Consider the following 19572-nt stretch of genomic DNA (forward strand, 5'->3'; position numbering starts at 1 on the left):
TCCCTCCACGAATCAGAATACTTACAGAATACAGAATACGTATCCGCAGAGAAGTGTGCCGGAACAGCAAGGGATCATGTTGGTGTGCAGGTCGAGATGGACATGATTTTCGTGCCCCGTCACTGTGCTTGCATGTATGTTCTGATGTAGGGAAGATACTACCGAATATCTGAATACTCCTCTTTTAACTAGACTAAACAGCTATGAAAGTTAACTGCATCGCAAATATTCTGAGAGCTTGCATTGGAAATATATTATGATCTCAATCGACATCTCTTCAATGATGTGTACCAATGCCCGCTTCCCTTTTCTTCTTCCTCCTGTTCTTGTGAAGCACTAGAGAAGCCGGAGCACCTATTGGTATGTCGTGGACATTTCACGTCTGGCCGACAGTCTCCGAAGACTGGAACGTCGTACCGTCGGACTGGACCGTCGAACACTCAACGTGGAGATGGTGCTAGAGGACTTGCCAGATCTGCAGAGACAACTAGCGCCCTGGTGCGCGTTGTGAAATACATAGATGCTGTAGACATCTTGTAAGATTCAAGGCTCACATCTCAAGAAAAGTGGTCAGCGTCAACCAAGTGTACTGGAGCAGCTGGCCTCTCGTTCACTTTTCGCGTGCACTGTCATTTATTTCGTTTTCGTTCATTCTTCGCGCCAACAGAAAGCAGATCGAAGAAGAAGAAGAAAAAAACACATACGAAACATGTACGTTTTGGCGTGGTCGATTTGTAAAGACTCTCCACAATCTTGCCCACTCCCACGCTAACCTAGTTCCAAACTGGAGACAACCGCGTAGCCCAGACGTATAGACTGCAAATAAGGGAAGAGAGAAAAAGAAGAAGAAGAAAAAACGTCTTCACTCTCTCTTCACGTCAGAAACCGGCCTCTCAATAAAGTCTGCGCTTCCGTTCTTTGGACTTTTATAGCTGCCGACCTTGAGCCGCCCTTATTTCGTTTCTCTTTCTTCGGCCCTGGAGACATTCGAGTGAAGATTAAAATCGCGCGTTGGCTAATTGCATCTATATGTGAGTGGGTGTCAGGAATGCTGCTGTCTCTTTTGCATACTTAAAAGATGTTCTTCTCCCCAGCGGATCTTCCAGAAACTGCACGTGTCCAGTGCGAACGATCTGATTGGCACGAAGCTGAGCGCGTAGACGGTACGTGGCAGATCATTCGGGACTTGGAACGAGCCTCGTACGTGTTCCACGTAATCGGCGGGTGGCGGCGAAAATGAAAGGTGTTGTCTCCAGCATTCTTCAGACATACTGCCGAGATAGCATCACGAGACGCTCAGGCAGTGTCAAGCATGCAGTCATGCCAACTGTCAAGCCGACAATTATGCATGCACGATGCCGAGGATGACGTCTATACCTGCCCCACGGAGTGTCGTCCTTCGGGCAACGTTCCTTCCTTCCTTTTTCTTTAGAACAAGACTCGAAGCCCGTGTGTGGTGTAAGGTCATCCACAGTTTAACTGATACCCTAAATGTGGTCTCCGACACACCAATAATTGCCTTTAAAAAAAAGAAGAGGAAAACCAGCGGCATGGAGGGGCCGAGTCGATCGAAACCATCCTCTAATTGCTGGTAGCAGAGGTCGTGCAGAAGACTGGAAGGTGTTGGGTTCGAATCCTACCGTCAGCTGTGCTGCCCAAGGTTTTGCCCTGGGTTTTCCGGCACGCTTTGCAGTCGAATGTCGGCGCAGTTCCCCCTGAAATCGGCCCAGGACGCATGCTAACCCTCCTGTCCCCCACTCCTTCCTGCTGTCCTGTTTCCATCTGTCCACATCTGTGGACAGATGGACAGGTCTGTCCATTGCTGTCCGAGCAGACAGATCTGTCCATCTGCTGCTGGACAGTTCATATCCAAGAATGGATATGAACTGTCCATATCCATGGAGCCCTGCCCATGTTGCCCTGAGCCATGTCCATGTCCATGGACAGTTCCGAAGCCAGTTTCAGCTCGAAGTTTTGCCATGGTTTTCCAGCGTTCTGAACGCTGCTCATAGCCACAGTTTCTTCGCGGCGATAGCAAGGAATCAGAAAGAAAAAAAAAAACAGAGGAGGTCTCCTGGTCGGGACCGACTATCGGCATGCACGATGCACTCCTTCGTTTTCGCATATACCATCACTGTGCTATTGCTGTTATACGTTCCACAGGTCAATTCCTTGCCATTAAATACGGCCTTGATTATCATAACTCGTGCGGTCACCAAGTAGTGGTTCGACATCCATCGCCGTGCCTCCACCTCTAAATAATAATTCTTATGGAGACTAGCGGTATGGGATAACTGAAGCACGGTAGACGTAGGGCTTCCACCAGAGTCGCGCACGCCGTCGATCACAGTCTTCAAGCGGTGCTCCTCCAAGCGTTGTTCAAGGGCCCGTACACCTGAAGCCCCTGTACGTCCCCAGACTGATCAAACGAAATTAATGCGCGCATATTGTTGAGATGCGAATCACGTTGCGCGAGGCCTTGACATTGGGGCCCCCAGCGGTATCCGCGTCGTCCACCCGGGAACGTCCACCCAGTTACGGTTTCTGCTCCGACTTATGCAAGTTGCGACTCCTTGAAGCCGGATTGAAAAAAAAGTTCCGGGTAGAGGAGGATACTCATATAATCCCTTCTAAGAATAACGGTGGAATTCTGGGCTTCGCGATTTGGAAAATATGACGTGTCGATGGGAATGTGGAATGGGCATGTTTATTAAATCTTTCATCATCGCATGAATTCATATGAAAGCTGGAATGGATTGTGTGTGACGTATACCGATGACGTACACCCATGCACTGTGAGAAGAAAAAAGGAGTAATTTTGCTCCTCTGGGGGACTAAATGCATTGCCACAAAAAATAGTCCCTTTCGGGAGTAAATGAATGTCACAGAGTGGGGACTGCATTTCACGCTCTGTGCTAAGAGTCCCTGGTGCATAATTTGTATGCATGAATGAAATTGCTTTGAATTAAACCGTCAACTATGATATGTCGAGTGATATAAAATATTGCGACATGCATAGGGCACAATTTGCAAAATTGTTTTTTTTTGTGTAGAAAATTGCTAAGTTGGCTGAGTTATACAGCCTTATGCCATCAAACTGACCAACAGCACACATTTACGTAGACTGTTGCATTCAGGAGACCATTTGCGAAGTTCTATTTGCAGTCCTGGGGAGTAATGTCGGCGTTAGGGGAGTAAAATTGGGAGGAATTGCAATCTAGGGGAGTAGAAGGCGCAGTTACTCCCCAGTTTACTCCTTTTTTCTTCGAGTGTAGGAGCACCAATAGGGAAGACGCGTTCGGACCTGACAAACGAAACAAAGGCAGGCAATACTTTATTGTGATGCACAGGGACAACGTGCAAGATGCTTCAATATAATTCGTAGCCACTTATTTATGATTATCATTTTAATGCCAGCCTTTTTGCTATCGTGACGTCACTGCTGGTAGCTTTGGGTTTCTGCCCTACCAAGGATTAAAGACAAGACCGGTTGATTACATTGTACAGTATCTGAAGAGGGTCATCAATCACCTCTTTATCTCGGTGGTGTACCCTTGTGAGGTCAGCCAGCTCATGCTCATATGTCAGTGTGGAAGGGAATCCGGACATGAACGTACCTTTCGTTTTCCTTGTTTATCTCAAAAAGTAGGACGCTCCGCTGGATGAAATTTTATATGAGGTAGCAACACGTAACTCACACTGCGAAACTCACAATTCGACTTGAACTTAACAATAATTAGCATAATTGCGAGTAGATTTACACGTTAGGTGAGCCAGGCTACATAAAATAACGCCGCACCGCCGATGTCAACCTACCAGTCGTCTGCTCTCCGGTAGCCACCTTCGCCAGACTTCTCTAGCGGTCCTCAACTTCACTATCGCATCACATCATAAGCCGTCATTCACCGTCAACTTCAATATCACATCATAGCGCAGCGCATCACTCAACATCACATCATTGTCCGTGATGGTGAATGATGTCCGTGACGGCCCTCGCGAGTGACTTTGCCGACCCACACGCTCCACGCGTGAAAGGACACGACAAAAATATATTGGGAGGAGCGGAAATGAGAGCTACCAGCCATGGGATACATATTCGAGTGCAGCGCGCAGTCCTGGTACGTGTGCAAGAGAACTTTCAATCTCGCTGGTCACAAAAGCTCTTTCCATTGGCTACCAGTCAGTGACGTGACGTCTCCCACCTAATGGTGAGGCGCTCCCATTCTTCCTTTTTTTTTTTTTCGGTCGTATTTGGCACCGCCCGTCCCGCGTCTGACAGAGCAGTCAACCGGTCGCCTTGCTCCCTCGCCGTAGAAGACGATTCTGGGCAGCCAATAAAAATGCTCGATGATCTGACGTCACAACACGCCAGAAGAAGCTGGGAGAAATCGTCGCCGCTGCGCGCACACTTGTCAACTAATTTTCTCAGGAAATGCGCACTTTCCAAATTAAATATTTTGCGTGACATTTCCTGAAAGTAGTACGTTCATGTCACGTGGCAAAAAAGTACAGTTCGCGTCAAAGTGAACTTGAACACCCTCCGCCGTTACTTCTTCTAATAAGGCCGGAACGGCGTTCAAGTTCACTCTGATACGAGCTGTACATGTCCAAGGTACCTTCCAAATTCCCATGTTGTCTTAAGTGCTGATAACCATTCTCATCTGAACGAGACACAGCCATATACATCGTACAGGTCCCGACAAAAGTTTACGGAACACCGGCGTGGTGTATATATAGCCATCCGAGCGATACCGTTGCCGCAAACAGGAGCAGATGGACTTACAAACAGGTGACAGGGTGCTCCATGCACCTCTCAGTAAGTGTGTCCACTCCCATTGGCTGCTGGTGTCTCGCTCCGATCAAGAAATACGTGGCTCTGGTGTTCCGTAAACTTTTGTCGGGATCTGTACAGGCATCTTACGTGTACAGTCAACCCTCGATTTATGAACGTTCGATTTATGAATTCCCTCGTTTTATGAACACGAGCACAGGGAACCAAACTTTTTCCATTCATTTTTCCCTCGTTTTATGAACCTCGATACTCGAATAATGAACGGAATTTCTGGGAACCAACTAGGAGTTGCCTAGCGTTTTTGCCCTCAATTTATGAACGGATCGTTCCGAGGTCAACAGAAACCTTCAAAGGGATAATTCCGTGGTCTTATGAATGACGCCTGAACGGACAAGACGTTTTCCAGGTATTGCACCCTCGGTTCTTAACCCCTCGAAATCCGAAGGACAAACGGGTTTTCCGGGGTCGCACAAGGTGCGACCAAGTGTTCCTGACCTCAGTTGATGAATAAGGTGGTCGCTGTCACCCGGAGATTAATAAACGGAGGTTAAAAATCCCAGAGGAAATCCGAGACCAGTCCAGTGCAAATGTGGTGACATCTCTTATTTCCAAGATTGACACAGCGGAAGGCATGGTCCAAAGCAAAATTAAACAATTTAGTATTGCATAGTAAACAGAGTGTGAATGTGCTAACGTCTGTTCTTTGTTAGATTGATACAGCAGAAGGCATGGTCAAAAGCAAAATTACACAATATATGGCATTATAAACACAATCCCAACTCAGAAATACTGTTGCATTTGCTCGATAGTACTCAGTTAACTGAATTTTCGGTTTATGAATCCCTCGATTTATGAACGATTTTTCGGGGAACCGAGGGTGTTCATAAATTGAGGGTTGACTGACATAGGTCCTGATTTCACGCGCATATAGTCTCTTAAATGGAGTCAATACGCGAACAGTGCAGTATAACGTGTATGTATCTGCGTTCGTAACGCTAAAAGAAATTTTCACTTGACTCCAAAAGAAACAATAGTAGGACAGTGTAATAGCAGATTCATAGCACCCCGTCACTGCAACGCCATTCTCCGGTTCATCACGAAAACTACGAAGTTGGAAAGCCGCGCGGCACTTCCCGCACTGAAGACGTTCGGCAGCCGTGCCAGTTGTTGCCCTTGAAACACGTGGACGAAATGGAAGGCTTCCACGCCGGTAGGCGGTAGTAAGACAGTCATCAGGGAACAGATAATGTTCTGCTCTTCCGCCGTCGAGCCGTTTGGAAACTATCTGTTCCAACATTGCAAACGCAGCAATCACCCGGGACAAACACTGATGGTGCGATTAGATGTCGAATTCGCGGTACATCAGAATCGTTACGAAACGGTAAAATTGAGATGAGGTGAGATACATTTCATAATGGCAAGCAATTATTGCGGAGAATAATACACAGGACGAGATCCTGCAAAATGTTCAGCGTGACTGAGACTGTATATATAAGCTTACGTGTCTTCTGGATAGGTTCTAAAAATAGCTGCTTGGAGCATGTAGTTTTCAGAGCCAAGTTTAGCGGTAGGGGTGGTTTCTGTTCCTTCTTCTTTTGGGCTAGAACTTTGCTTTATCTTGAAACAAAACTCTTTAGAGAGGCCGAATCAATAACGGGAAAGGTTGCCATCTACCACTGCAAAGATTCTGGGTACACGGTCTACAGACGACATATGCCGCAAGGCGGCAAGCTACCTGTCACAATTACTTAAGGCCACAAACGTGCGGGACCTGTGACACGTGTGTGTGCTTCCATGCATTTCCATTGTCCTGTGCGTGCGTGCGTGCGTGTGTGAAGAGTAGCAAGCCAAGTATTGGCTGACCTCTCTTAACACTTAAAAAAAACAAGGTAACGAATATGCAGTTCAAGTAGTATTCTGTGTAGTGACTGCGGAGTTGCATATAACTCGCACCGCAAACTCAGTCAGTCGCAAATCGCTTTCAGTGACAGTAACTGGAACATGAAAAGTAAATGGAATACTAACTGGAATGAAATTACTCGTGGAGTGTCATGTTTTTACCTTGTGTCTGCATGCCCTGAACTACTTTCGGTCAGCACACGATGCTGACTTCTGTCTGTGGCTTTTTACTTCAGAACTCCAGAAATCTTTCCGGGAAACTATTTCCATTCGCTGCCCTTTTTTCTCCAGTAGTCAGCAACTCTCCGTTCCCAGCCGCAATCGCGTCACAGCCACGGCTTCGGATTGAAATATAGATTAGATTGGATTAGAAGTAGAAAGAAAAAAAATGGAAACGTAGGTCGGGCACTGGTGCGGCCAGCTGTTCCATGACGCTTGATGTGTGAAAGCATTGAGTGATTTAAAAGATTACTTCAGCACGTGTGTCCTTGAGGTAGTTCGCCAGGGCACATAGCGCAGGTTCCCTAGCAGCACAATGTACTGAAAGTCGAGTGCAATAGGGGTGGACGGGTGTGTCTTATCGATGTTCTTTAGTTTCACGCGTCTGTTCAAGGCCTTCTACCTACCCGTCCACCCCTATTGCACTCGACTTTCAGTACATTGTGCTGCTTGGGTTGTTGATGCTGCTTTGGTCAGCTCCCCAGTACCTCCTCAACACTAAAAGGTCGGTTGTCAAGTTTAGCAAGGGCGTTCTTCAGTATTATTGGCGACTAGAGTCGAAGCGTCGGCAGGTAACTAACACGTGCTCCGTGGTCTCCACAGTTCCGCAAGTTCACAGCTCGGCAATCTATAACGACACCTATCTTGTGAAGGAATGCTGCAGCGAACGGGACGTTGAGTCGCAAGCGATGAATGACGGACTCTAACGGCCTCTGCATCTTCGACAGGATGCAGTATAGGTTCAGTTGGAGTCGATTCGCGCGAGAAACGAGTGAACGAAATATAATTTGAAGACAAATTCATATCTCCTGGTATAACTTGACTGGAGACCTGCCACTCTTTTGGATCCGTGCATCTATATACCCTGCAAGTAGAAAGTAAGACGATGTCTCGCGTGTCCCGCTCCTGGAACCTCACTTGTTTAGTTGCAAGACATGGACAACCTGCAAGAAGGTGGACACCACACTTGCTCTGCAAGCGCGGCGAAGTCACATAGACGCACCATAAAGTTCCCCTTCGAATACCACAGCACGCAGGGCAATCATGAGACATGACTAGCATCCATGCATGCTTTACTTTGCTCTGTGTCAGCACCGCGATGCAACTGTGGCTACGAGCCGTGTACAAAGTTGGACAGATGGAAAGGGGAACTCCAGCAGGAGGAAACGTGAGACGGTGAAAATAAAACGTTTTGAAAACAAGCCATCGTGTTTTTGTTCAAAAGCCAGTCGGAACATACTTTCTGGATACCCTTCGTACAAGTTCCCCATAGAGTCCGTACTAAGCCCTTCTTTCCGGCTTAAAATGAGTCACACCTGAGAAAACCTCACTCGATTGTTCTCAGAAGGACCAGAGAGAACTATATCTCGGATCCAGTAGCGACAGGAAACCAGTAAGCACTGCTTGCATACAAAGACGCCCTTCCAGCTTCACTATAGATTAGGTAGATTAGGTCGTACGATATCGCTCGACACAAGCGTGACAACTTTCTCCGGAAACTGAATTTCCATAGGGTATACGAACACGTACGTTTCGAGAGGCAGTTCTTACAAAGTGCATTTCAGGGGAACGGACAACAAAAGAGGACTTACGTCGAACTCTGATCATTCCTAGAAACAGAGGTGGCGAAAGGGACAACTGGACCGCCGTGAAAAATACGGTAGCTCCTCCGTATTACGAACTGTCATATACAAGCTCCGTTCTCTGTCGCAATGAAAGGTTTGCGCGGTACAGTACCCCTTCCTTGCGGAACGGGAAGCAATCCAAGTACACCTGATTGACAGCACAAGGCGAACACACTTCATACATGGAGCGCAGAGGAAAAAACACGAGTGGGATTGGATCGTTACTTGCAACTGTCTATAGTCTGTTGGGGGGGAGGGATATGTTTATTGAGAAAAAAAGTGATTGAGTCTATCATGGTGCCCTCGAGTAAGATATGCCACCACGTGTTGCAACCACGTTCCCAAACTATAGTTCGTCCCTGGCTTTCGCGACGATAAAGGCGGGGAGGGGGGGGGGGGCACACCCCGCGAAAGGCAAAAGACGCGAATTACATGAAATATGATGCACTGTTGGCTCGTTGATGCCATACCTCCCTAACAACCAACAACTGTAGAAGTTGCTGAACCGCTCTCTATACGTATCATGTCTAGTAATGTCATGTCATGTCTTTTCATCTATAAGGCATTCATAATAAAATCGAAACTCGTTAAAACCCCAGTGTAGGGGAAGACAATAAAGGCCAACACGAGAAAACACACGCACTGACTGCCAACCTAACAATGTCTTCATATATAATCTTTTACCTCTTGGGACAACTTTCAGAAGCAGTATAGAAGTACCAGTCCCGTTGGTTCCAGGAAACAAGAGCCCCTTGACACGCGCTATACAATCCCGAAACAAAAAAAGAAAAGAAAAACGCGAAAGTCAAGGGCAAAACTGTACTAATACTCTCCTCGCTCGATACGTGTTTTTCCAAGCGACCCGCATGTCAGGCGACGACTCGGACATGCCTGTTCAGCCGACCGTAAATCCCATAACAAACAAGCAAACAAACAAACAAGTAGGCGCCATTGGAACACCACGTGGAGGTATAGAGAGAGGTGTGGTAACAAGGTATAGAGGTTAGATTCTGCTCTGAATAGGTGTTTGCAAGACAAATAGTTTTGGAAGTCTTGTGGCCGTTCAACGGTGGGAACGTTATTATCATTCATCAGCATTTGAAGTGCGGGTTGATCATTTATAATGCGTCTAACAAACAAATCGTGAACATCGAAGTGGCAATATAAACATATTCCCAATGCATCACAGAAGTGTTAGAAGGGATATTATGCTGTTCACGAAGCGTTACTTTTACTACTGACCGCTGTTGTTGTTGACGATGATAATGATGAAAGGAGAAAAAAAAACTTTCTCATGTATGCGGCGTATTCTTTGTTTCTTTTGATTATGTTTGATTTTGATTTGTTGATTTGATTTGATTTGATCCGTGTTAGCGCCGCGAAGCAATTGTGGCTGTGAGCAGCGTACAGATGTGGAGAGATGGAAAGGGGACAGGAGCACGGAATGGGTGACGGGGGGAGTTAGTATGCGTCCTGGGCTGACTTCAGGGGTACAGTGCCAACATCCGTCCGGAAAGTCAGCCGGAAAACCCAGGAAAAAACATCAGACAGCATAGCCGGTGGTAGGATTCGAACCTAACACCTCCTAGTCTTCAGCTCGACTGTCCCATAATCGTAGACGAATACATTCGCGAACAACCAGTGCGGTGAACCTCAATAATTGAAAATTTTAAATGTGCGTTCCAGCCTCAGAACAATTACTTTCCGACACGTGAACCTCAATAAGTTAAGCAAATTGTTAAAATTTATGTCAATTACTCGACCTAAATATTAGAATACAAGATTTTCAGTGTGCCTGCAAAATAGAGGTAGCTCAAGTCAGTCATAAATACCCATCATTTTACCACTTTAGTGCGAAAATTGCAAATATGATGATGATGACGATGGCCCTGGAGGCTATCCTCTTTGTATCGGGTGGACTTCGTAGCTAATGTGCACTACGCGTCCTAGTCAGACTAAAGTACTCTTAACTTATTATCGTGATCCATCTTGCCCGTGATCCATAGTGTGTTCGAAATACAGGGTTGCCACCCTTTATTACGCTAACAGGAGACAAAGTTACCTTCATGTGGCGGTTGCTAATGGTAAACCGTGTATTGAACAGAACCTGATTATTCGAAATGTCGTGCATGTAGACTCCGCTTACTGCGATGGGTTTGCAGGACGAAGCTCGTCCTGCAAACCCAGCCTATGTCTTTCCTCTCTCTCTCTCTCACACACATATTTTTGTGTAAATTAAAAGACGTTCAAAGTGTTCACTACCAATGTGTTTCCTTGAATACTTTTTAGGCCCTCTGCTGCGTTCCCGAGTCCACTGTCACTGTTTTTGTGGAAGTTCCGCATTTATCGAACTGCCGCCTATATCGAATTTTCTCCCTGTCCCGTTGACTTCGTTATAACGAGGATTTGCTATATTGCGCCGAAAACGATACTGGGGCAGACTTTACAACTGATAAAGTAACTATATCTGGAATATCTGGTCGACCCCTGCATGAAGAATTTGTCCCAAAATTTGCTGCATGCATGTTCCAGTTCGTTGCTTCGAATTTCTAAAAATGATTATCAAATGAACATCACGGACGTTTGTTAAACTTATGTGACGAGCTAACTAACTCCCTAAATCCGTATCGGGAGCATGGTACTCTTTTTCAGCACAAGAACGCCTCCAAACGGTGGTCTGCAAACAGGTTGTCCAGACCACCACAAGTTAAAACAAAAACAGGATTTTCCAAATAATGGTCAATGATGGCTAACAACAGCGTCACGAAACCAGTAGCTATAAAAGGGCAATAACCCTTAAGTGCCTCGTTCACCTCTAGAATTCTAGCGCGCAAGTTCCTCATGTGCTAACCTCATGTTTTGCGCGGCCCCTTTTGATTCCTACATTTGATGTTATGAGCACACTATGATCAGCTTACAAAAAAAAAAAAAGAAAGAAACGCCGCACGAAATCAAGTATTGTGTCGGATGTGCTCTTGTTGCTTAGTTGCACAAATATTCTGGCCGTATTTTAAATCAAATATATAAAATATAAGCTGAACTGTGCACTGTTGATACACTCTGTTTGACACAATTCAGGTATAGAGGTCAGAGATTGGTAAAAAGGAAAGTAGTGACGCACTGTAATAAAAAGTGGGCCGTGTAAACAAGCCGAGCACGAGAAAGTTCCTGAAGAAAATTCAGAAAGCGGAGAGCGAACGCAGTTCTCGCGGATCTCGTCCTGTATACGGCGCAGCCCACGTATAGTTTGCAGGTCCTTTCTCTGTATGAGGAGCGCCTACATGGGAAACACCGACGCGCATGCTAATTGTCTTCGTAAGCCCCATTTGAAATCTATTTCGTGTATATGTATCTTTCTTGACTCAATCTCGTTTTGAAACAATCCCACCTCTCCAAGGCGCTTTCAAGGACCTTTAGCGAGAGTTGTTCCCGCCTTTAAAAACGAAAAAAAAAGTGCTATGAAAACGATTTCAGTGCTATACCACCGTCCAAGTAGTGCTTGCGAAGGTCGACGTGAATCACCAGATGACTTCTCGGAATTTTTCCGTGGTTACGACAAGAGTTCCGCGGAATGCTAGAAAAACAACACCGATGTGTGCACTGCATGCATATCATTAATCAATGGCTTGTGGAACAGGAAAAAAAAACAATAAGAGCACCCGATCATATAATATTTTAGCGTGTATTTTTATAGTAGCAATGAAAGGACGGCTTACACCCAAGGAGCACAACATCTTCGCCTAATATTGGACCGATATTGGCAATACTGGCCTAATATTTGCCCAAGATTGGACCGATATTGGGCCGGTATTGCCAATATTGGTCCAATAATGGGCCAACATGTTGTGCTGCTTGGGTACCAGTGAGCACTTGATTGCTCACAACGTTGCGCAGGGAACAGCAAGATCGTAATTTCTTGGCACACTCTGGTCATTAAAGTACCCAAACGATTTCCGCGATCTGGCGTGCTGTCATACCGCCGGACGCTCCCCATACTACTGAGTTCCCTACCCAACTAAAGACCGGATGATACAGGGAAAAAATCGTTAACAATATTGACTCGACCGGAACCAACCACAGATGTGTTCCGCGATGTACCCGTTAATTCGTTATTAGGCGTTTTAGGATGGCAGCGTGCGTTTTCCGGACACATCGCGGGATTCATATTCTTCTCGAATGTGCGCGGCTTTTTCGCACTGCACGTTTGCAACTTCAGAGATCCCTGGACCGTCTTGATAGCAGACCCTTTGACGTCGTGAAAGCACTGGGCGAATGGCCTGCGATTCATCGTCAGGGTGCACAGCGCTCACTCATCACCTTCGTTGACAGCAGAGCTCTCGTCTTTTTCGACGTTTCTTTTTTCCTTTTTCTTTTTTCTCTACTAGACCTGCGGAATAGCTTGTCCCGTGGTGAGCGGGCTCACATCTCCATTTTTTTTCTCCTACCATCATCATTATCATCACACCGGGATTTCGATAGCGGTATGGACTGCGCCTTACCAAACCAAACCAAACCTAATAACAGTTCAATGCGACTTGGAATTTCCACATGCGGGGGAAGGGTTCTGAGGTCCTACGTCATACTCACGATTTATTTGGTGTTGTTCTGAGGTTCCGTAAGAGAGTAAATTACTACAGGTCTTGGGATTAGAGAGTTTTGGAATAAGAGCTTTGAGGACCCCAAAGGAATAGGGGATCGTCACGGCGCTTGTCAATAAACCCGTACTGTGTTCTGGGGCTCAAAGCGCTTGTGTGCCCTATTACAAAACTCTCAATTGTGCTGCTTAGGTTAGGCGTTTAGTTTCTTCGTTCTATGGGAACTGGAATGCAAGATGAGCGTCGAATGAGCGTCCCGTGGGATGATTGAGATCGTTGGGCGGTATCATAACATGGGGAGGTGGTAGAAACAGAAACACTAAACACAACCAGACGAACAACAACAACTTAATGATGATGATTATGCATGACGTTTACACTCCTCCAGTTTAGGATGTGGGATAAGTGACAAACTAAACATCGCGACTCGCTGCGCTCAATTAATATATAGAATAATATAACCCGAAAGCGAACCTCACACTAAGAGTTTCGGAGAACTCTCACAATCATGTTTTCCTTCCCAACGTCACCTTTCTCTTCCAACAGCGACGCAACAAAACAGCCCTGCACCATAATGAACCCCAACAATAGCGGACCATTAACTCCGGGAAACCCCCTGCGTCGATGCACCTCCCTTCTAAAAACAAACATCATTCGGGCCTCGTGTGTCCACTGAAAATCGCAACGGCCGCAGGGACCAGATTGTCCAAAGCTCGTAGCATTGCAAGGGACAGGGCAAGGGTGGTTTTCTCTGGGCGTTATGCAAGGCGGCTTTCCAGGAACCAACGGAGCCTCTGGACCTTGAAAGGAACAGCCGAGAGAAGGGAAGCATGGGAGAGTGCGCTGGCACCAATGGCCTCTGCGGAGCAGGCAACGTAGCCTGGATCAACTCCCCTTCGTTGGCCTATAAAAACGGATCTCCACCGCGAAACGGAACATTAACAAACAGAGAGAGTGTGCATAAAGATGGTGGCTACCAAGTTGACCGTGGTCGTCCTGCTCTTCGGCATGGCCCTCGCGGCCCCGGCTGAAGCCCCTGCAGGCGATCTTCAAGCCGATGCTCAGACCAACGTTCAGGCTGCTCAGGTTCCTCCAAGGCCGGTAAGGACAAGACCACAAGGGTCCCTCTTTGGATTACCTGCCGCTAGAGGTTTCATTCTCGGCTGTCCTTGCTGGGATAAACGCTGGGATTACCAATCGAAACCCAGATATCCGCGAAGTTTCCTCCTGTCCTGGTACCATAGTCCATATAGCGTTTGTGGTGGTCCTCTACTCTGCAAAATGCGTCCAGAAGAACGAATGCTATACGCACTTCAGAAATGAGGACGACTCGCAATCATTGTCATTGTGGAGGTTAATTATAGCATTGTAACGGTATTGTCCATCTTGTAAGTCGCTGTCTGAAGAATTCGCGAATTCGGGTACCGTCGAGTTTCAGGGTATTTTAGCGAATCTGCTCGCACATGGCCCGGAGCGGAAGGATGATGTGTACCCCTCGGTCAGAGCGCCGGATGTCAGGGTCTGGTTACTGAAATAAGTAGACTGCTACTATGATTTCGCGAAACTTATCAGTCGCAATTTTCCAATAACAGTATACCGTTCTGTCATCATTACCAACGTTTTGCGGGACTTTATGATGATGGTGATAGACAAAATCGAATAGCGATTAGTAGGCAATTTCAAGATTGCAGCACTTTCTGTCAAACTGAAGTCCCGCCTGCGTGCGCGGAACTTCAATTTTGCGGAAAAAAAAAACAAAAACATAAAGTTCGATCTCGAAATTCGCGAAAATTAGGTCCTCGTTACTTTTATACTGTATTGAACGTTTTCCAGTGCAACCAACGCTCGAGGACGACGTTGTTCTTCATTTCGGAACATAAGCGGAAGAGCAACGCAGTTATTGAATAGCGAACAATGTAGGAGGTCCCCCTTTCCCTTTTTTTTTTTTTAGCGTATTGAAGTCACACTTGCTTTCAGAGCGCATCATCCTTCGGATCGCTCTGGTACGCCATTGTACAGCAAAGCGCTAGAGCAAAACCTGAACGTCAATCACTCTTCCATTTGTTTAATTCGCTGCGTTTGAAAGGGCACACGGAACTCTTGCCCCGTCTCCATGACCGATTTATGCTAGTCGCCGACACGAACTACCTACCTACCTACCTAACCCACTCGTGAGCATCCCTACTCGCCCGTACGGACCACGGCACTTCGACGTCAGCCAAAGGATCCAACACCCGCAGATAGTCACTACGAGGGTGTCTGTCGTCGTTCCAACGACTTCCGCGTACATGAATTGCAAAGTGTGCAGACGACCTTGTAGAGTGGGCGTTCGCTTGCGTGGGATCACCGATCGCTGCTACGCAAGTCAGCGTACTTCAACCCGCAAGAGAAAGGTTAACAGTTTTTAGCCTTCACAACAACGCGTCGTCATGCTGCGTGCCCACGTAAACTAGAACGCGGAAGAACGTAGCCACGGTGTCGAGCTGTTATAATAAAGCAAAACGACGTGATCCCCTCCAGAACCACTTTCGCGCGATGCGACCAGCAGGTTGTGTGAGTCAGCGTGCAGTCGCCGAGTGATCCACTTTCGAGCACGATCCGATCCGTACACCCCTAAAAGAGCAAAAAATCGAGGACCGGTTCTGCAGGGAAACCCGTCGATGTTTATGGATCGCTTCCATACGCGCTCGAAAAGCAGGAAAAGCTTTTTTGAGTTATTGTTTTATCTCGGGAGGGGATCGCCCCACCGCTCGCCCTCGTCACTTTCGGTTGGGAGCGTCCCGAAGCGGCTACGTGTGGGGAAGGAGGGGGTGTAGGGTGAATCGAGCACAATCCCACTTGTCCTGGCGGCGATCTATCGCGGTCAACCAAGATATGGGTCGCACAGGTGACATCCATTCGACAGCAGCGGTCTTTGCCCGATGTGCCAGATGCTTTCAGAGATGAGACGAAAAGTGGAGCTTAGGTTATCCTGTCAACGGCTGCGCTGCGCGCTATGACTGCCGAGTCGCTCTTGTCGATACAGGCATCTACAGCAGCGTCCCTTCCCAAGCGGCGCATCATCTTGGCCCATAACACTGGCTGGACATCGGTAATACTGGCCAGATATAGGACCTAATATATTGAACCGGTGTTGCCAATATTGGGCCAAGATTTTGTGCTGCTTGGGTTAGCTCGGGATTGCGGACCAGTTTGTCTCTTCGGGGTAATTACGCAACAAATAGATCGGTCATCAGAGAGACTCGTGGTCAAGGACTTCTCGTCCAGTCTGAACCTACTTTAACCCAGCAAGTAAATTATTTCAGCAGCTTCCTATATCCGTGAAGTTTCTGCGGGTTCCGTACAACAACTCTATACGGTCTCCGTATTTACTTGGAATCGCCGTCAACCTGGGCATTGTACTGCAACTGCATTTGACAATTACACAGCACTGCATGAGTTTACCTTGCAATGTCTGCGAAGCGGCCTTTCACATATTCTCGTCACACACATTCATTATCACTACTTTCATCGAACAACTACAACACACACATTTCGCTATCTCCTGTATTTGTGCCACTATTTCGGCTTTTTTTAGATGGATTAATGCAGCGTAAAAAAGTTTGCTGTATGTTGATCTTCCTCCGTAGTGAAATGCGAGGCTATTCGGCTAATCTTACGATCATCTCTTTTTCAGCAAATCAACTGGGGAAAGTGCCCACAGCTTCAGCCAACTGAGAGCGAAAGGGTAAGTAGTCTCCGAATTCACTAGGACCTTGAGTAGTATTCAAACCCAATAAATTAATAATAATAATAATTCGAACGGTCCGTTGGTGCTCATTTTATGGTTCCTTGAAAAAGTGACTTAAAACTGCCGCAATTCTTCCAACAGCAACAGAAGGCTCTAGTCATTGATCAGTGCTTGGAGAAGGTGCCACTCCCCAACATTGAGAACGCCACGCAGGTTAGTATATATATAAGAAAAAAATTCTGATAGGCCTCGCGGATTTTTAAAACAATGGACGTGAAATATACATGGATACCACTGTTTTCTGCAGGAGGACGTGCAGAAGCACCGCGAGGATGTCACCACCTGTGCTCTTCACACCGAGGGATGGGTAAGTTACATAAGCGATCCATAGATTTGTGAAAAACCCATGCCAAGGCTACTGAGATTGCACGACTATAGGCATTATATGGACACTCTCTATGTATAATAACCTTGGGCTAAGTCGATAACTCGACATAATGCACATATCGCTATGGAAGCTTGTAAGAAGGTGAAGTACTTGAGTCCTTCTTTACCGCAGCTTGTGTAGACCAGAGTTATACGGCAGATCACGCTCCTCTCGCTAAAACGTACTGTTGTAATTGTTCGCGACCAAAATACGAGCCATGTACTTGAAACGCACTTCTTGTTTCGATCGGAACGAGAGAAAAAGATACGAGGACGTTACTCTCGTAGGGGCTCGCACCGGACACTCCGGCAACTTTTATCACATGCTCTACGGAGACATAAGAGTAAATACACAGTAGCTCCGACTTTTACTGTCATTTTACTATCCCCCTGACACAGGCTACTACCGACTTTCTCTTCCGATATCCCATTCGTTCAGCCAGAATAACCTTTACAGTTGTAAGAGCGTAAAGCTACTGATGACGTTTGCTGTTCTTTCACATTTTCCTTAAGAATTTTACTCTACTTTTGTACTCATGCTTACTCTTTTAAGGAGCTAAGTTACGCCTTTAGATTTATTCTTCCTTCTTTAACGAGTTCGGCCTCGCCCTGGGACGCGGGGAATCCTACACACTTACACGTTAACGTTACACCCTCTAGTGGTTTCAAAAGTTTACACACACAAAAACAGTTCGGCGTACTTTACATACTTTACACTTTTTCTTAAAGTGCACAAACTAGCGAAAACCACCAGATGACGTGCACGGACATGGAATAACGCTTTTGTCTTGTTCGCTTTCAGTTCAACGAGAAGGGACGTTACCGTTTCGACCGCGCCCGCAGTGAGATCCTTAACAAGCAGCTGGCCAAGGACGTCGAGTCCGTTGTCCTGTCCAAGCACGACGAGTGCAAGACCGAATCCGAAGAGAAGTTCGCTCAGCAATACGTCTCCCAGGTGCAACTGTACCAGGCCTGCATGGACTACCACATCAGCCAGATTTGCGGTATTCAAATCGCCCAGCCAGCTCCACCCCAGGGAGCTCCACACCAGGGTTAGATGCAAAGCCCCCTCGTTGGATTGCCGCCACAGAGTAAAATGTACGTTGCAGCCGTATACCTGAGTATTCCTCGTGACACGTTCATTGTAGCTATACGGTGATATGGGATGCTGTTAAATATAGTGATTCATGTTTAATTCTCTGAAACGTCTTCCGCGAACAGATAAAACGGAACCCCTAGATAGGTCTTGCTGAAGTATTAGATTGGTTCAAAACGAGTGGACTGAAAAATCCGGTATCAAGAACAATAAAGAAAGACAGGTTTAAAGCCGTTCCGTTGCGTAGTACACATGGCTATAGGTTTCAAGTCGTACACATCTGCTCGCTGTACAGACAACTATGCATTAAAAGTAGAAATGTAATGGCGCTTCATTAGCAACGGCAGTACTCCAGACTAGCGTACACTATAGACCGCAGATACTTCTATCACCCCATTAATTTAACGTTTGTGTTTTGCTTCGCAGTGATCAAAGCAACATTGTGATCCAAAAATACAGGAAAACTTCACAGCCAGCGTCCTTCAGCGCCCAGTCAAACACACGCTCTCCGCCTTGATCCTGCTGAACCGATATGCTGACTTTTCTCCTCTGAAAGATATTTTCCTGCTCTGCCACTCTTGGAACACCATCTTTCGTCTTTATGGGAATGAATGACAAGAGAAAAAGGAATGTAAAAAAAAAGTAACGCAAGAGGCTTCTTTGTAAAATAGGTCGTACTCTCTTGTCCAGTGTTTTTTTTTTTTTTTTTTTCACCTCCTGAAGCTTCCTTCGTTCAACATCGCTACGAATAAATTGTTACATTCCCGATGTTTGAGTGATCAATTCACTTTTTATAACGTTATGATTACACTTTTCCGTTGATGAACATTCCTTGTCTTGCAAACATGGCCGTGTTTCCGGGAACTCAGAAAGAGCAAGATTGGCTCCACGGGGACCAGTTCGCAACCCACACTGGACTTTCAACACTTGCCATCAATAAAACAATAAGGCAATGCATACGAGATTGCAAATCGGCATGTCGATATGCCTTGCCGTGTGCAGAACTAACAACTGAGAAGTTCTGCACGGAGAGACAAGCAGACATATACTACTACTTCTACCTCTACCAGGCAGAGAAAGGAATACGTTCCCAACATACCGGTCTGTACGGAGAGATGAATGCAAGTTAACGACCAGCAGATGCTTCGATGAATTCCATGTGGTAGTATTCATGGAATGTCGAATTATTA

General features: G+C 46.4%; 1 protein-coding gene across 1 annotated transcript; it reads left to right on the forward strand.

Annotated features, from left to right (window-relative positions):
- Positions 1-14061: 14061 nt before the first annotated feature.
- Positions 14062-19150, forward strand: LOC135368352 (uncharacterized). Its single transcript, XM_064601555.1, has 6 exons — positions 14062-14231; positions 16807-16857; positions 17002-17073; positions 17168-17227; positions 18089-18384; positions 18809-19150. Exons 1-5 carry the CDS (start codon positions 14097-14099, stop codon positions 18341-18343), a joined length of 573 nt encoding a protein of 190 aa, XP_064457625.1. The 5' UTR covers positions 14062-14096; the 3' UTR covers positions 18344-18384; positions 18809-19150.
- The last annotated feature ends 422 nt before the right edge of the window (positions 19151-19572 follow it).

This window comes from Ornithodoros turicata, chromosome 9 (genome assembly GCF_037126465.1).
Source record: "Ornithodoros turicata isolate Travis chromosome 9, ASM3712646v1, whole genome shotgun sequence".
Taxonomy (NCBI): domain Eukaryota; kingdom Metazoa; phylum Arthropoda; class Arachnida; order Ixodida; family Argasidae; genus Ornithodoros; species Ornithodoros turicata.

Excerpts from the sequence above, each read along its gene's own strand:
- LOC135368352 (XM_064601555.1), top strand. The coding sequence starts at position 14,097 with ATGGTGGCTACCAAGTTGACCGTGGTCGTCCTGCTCTTCGGCATGGCC. Across the intron at positions 17,074-17,167 it reads ACATTGAGAACGCCACGCAG|GAGGACGTGCAGAAGCACCG; the intron begins GTTAGTATATAT and ends TGTTTTCTGCAG. Across the intron at positions 17,228-18,088 it reads CTCTTCACACCGAGGGATGG|TTCAACGAGAAGGGACGTTA; the intron begins GTAAGTTACATA and ends GTTCGCTTTCAG.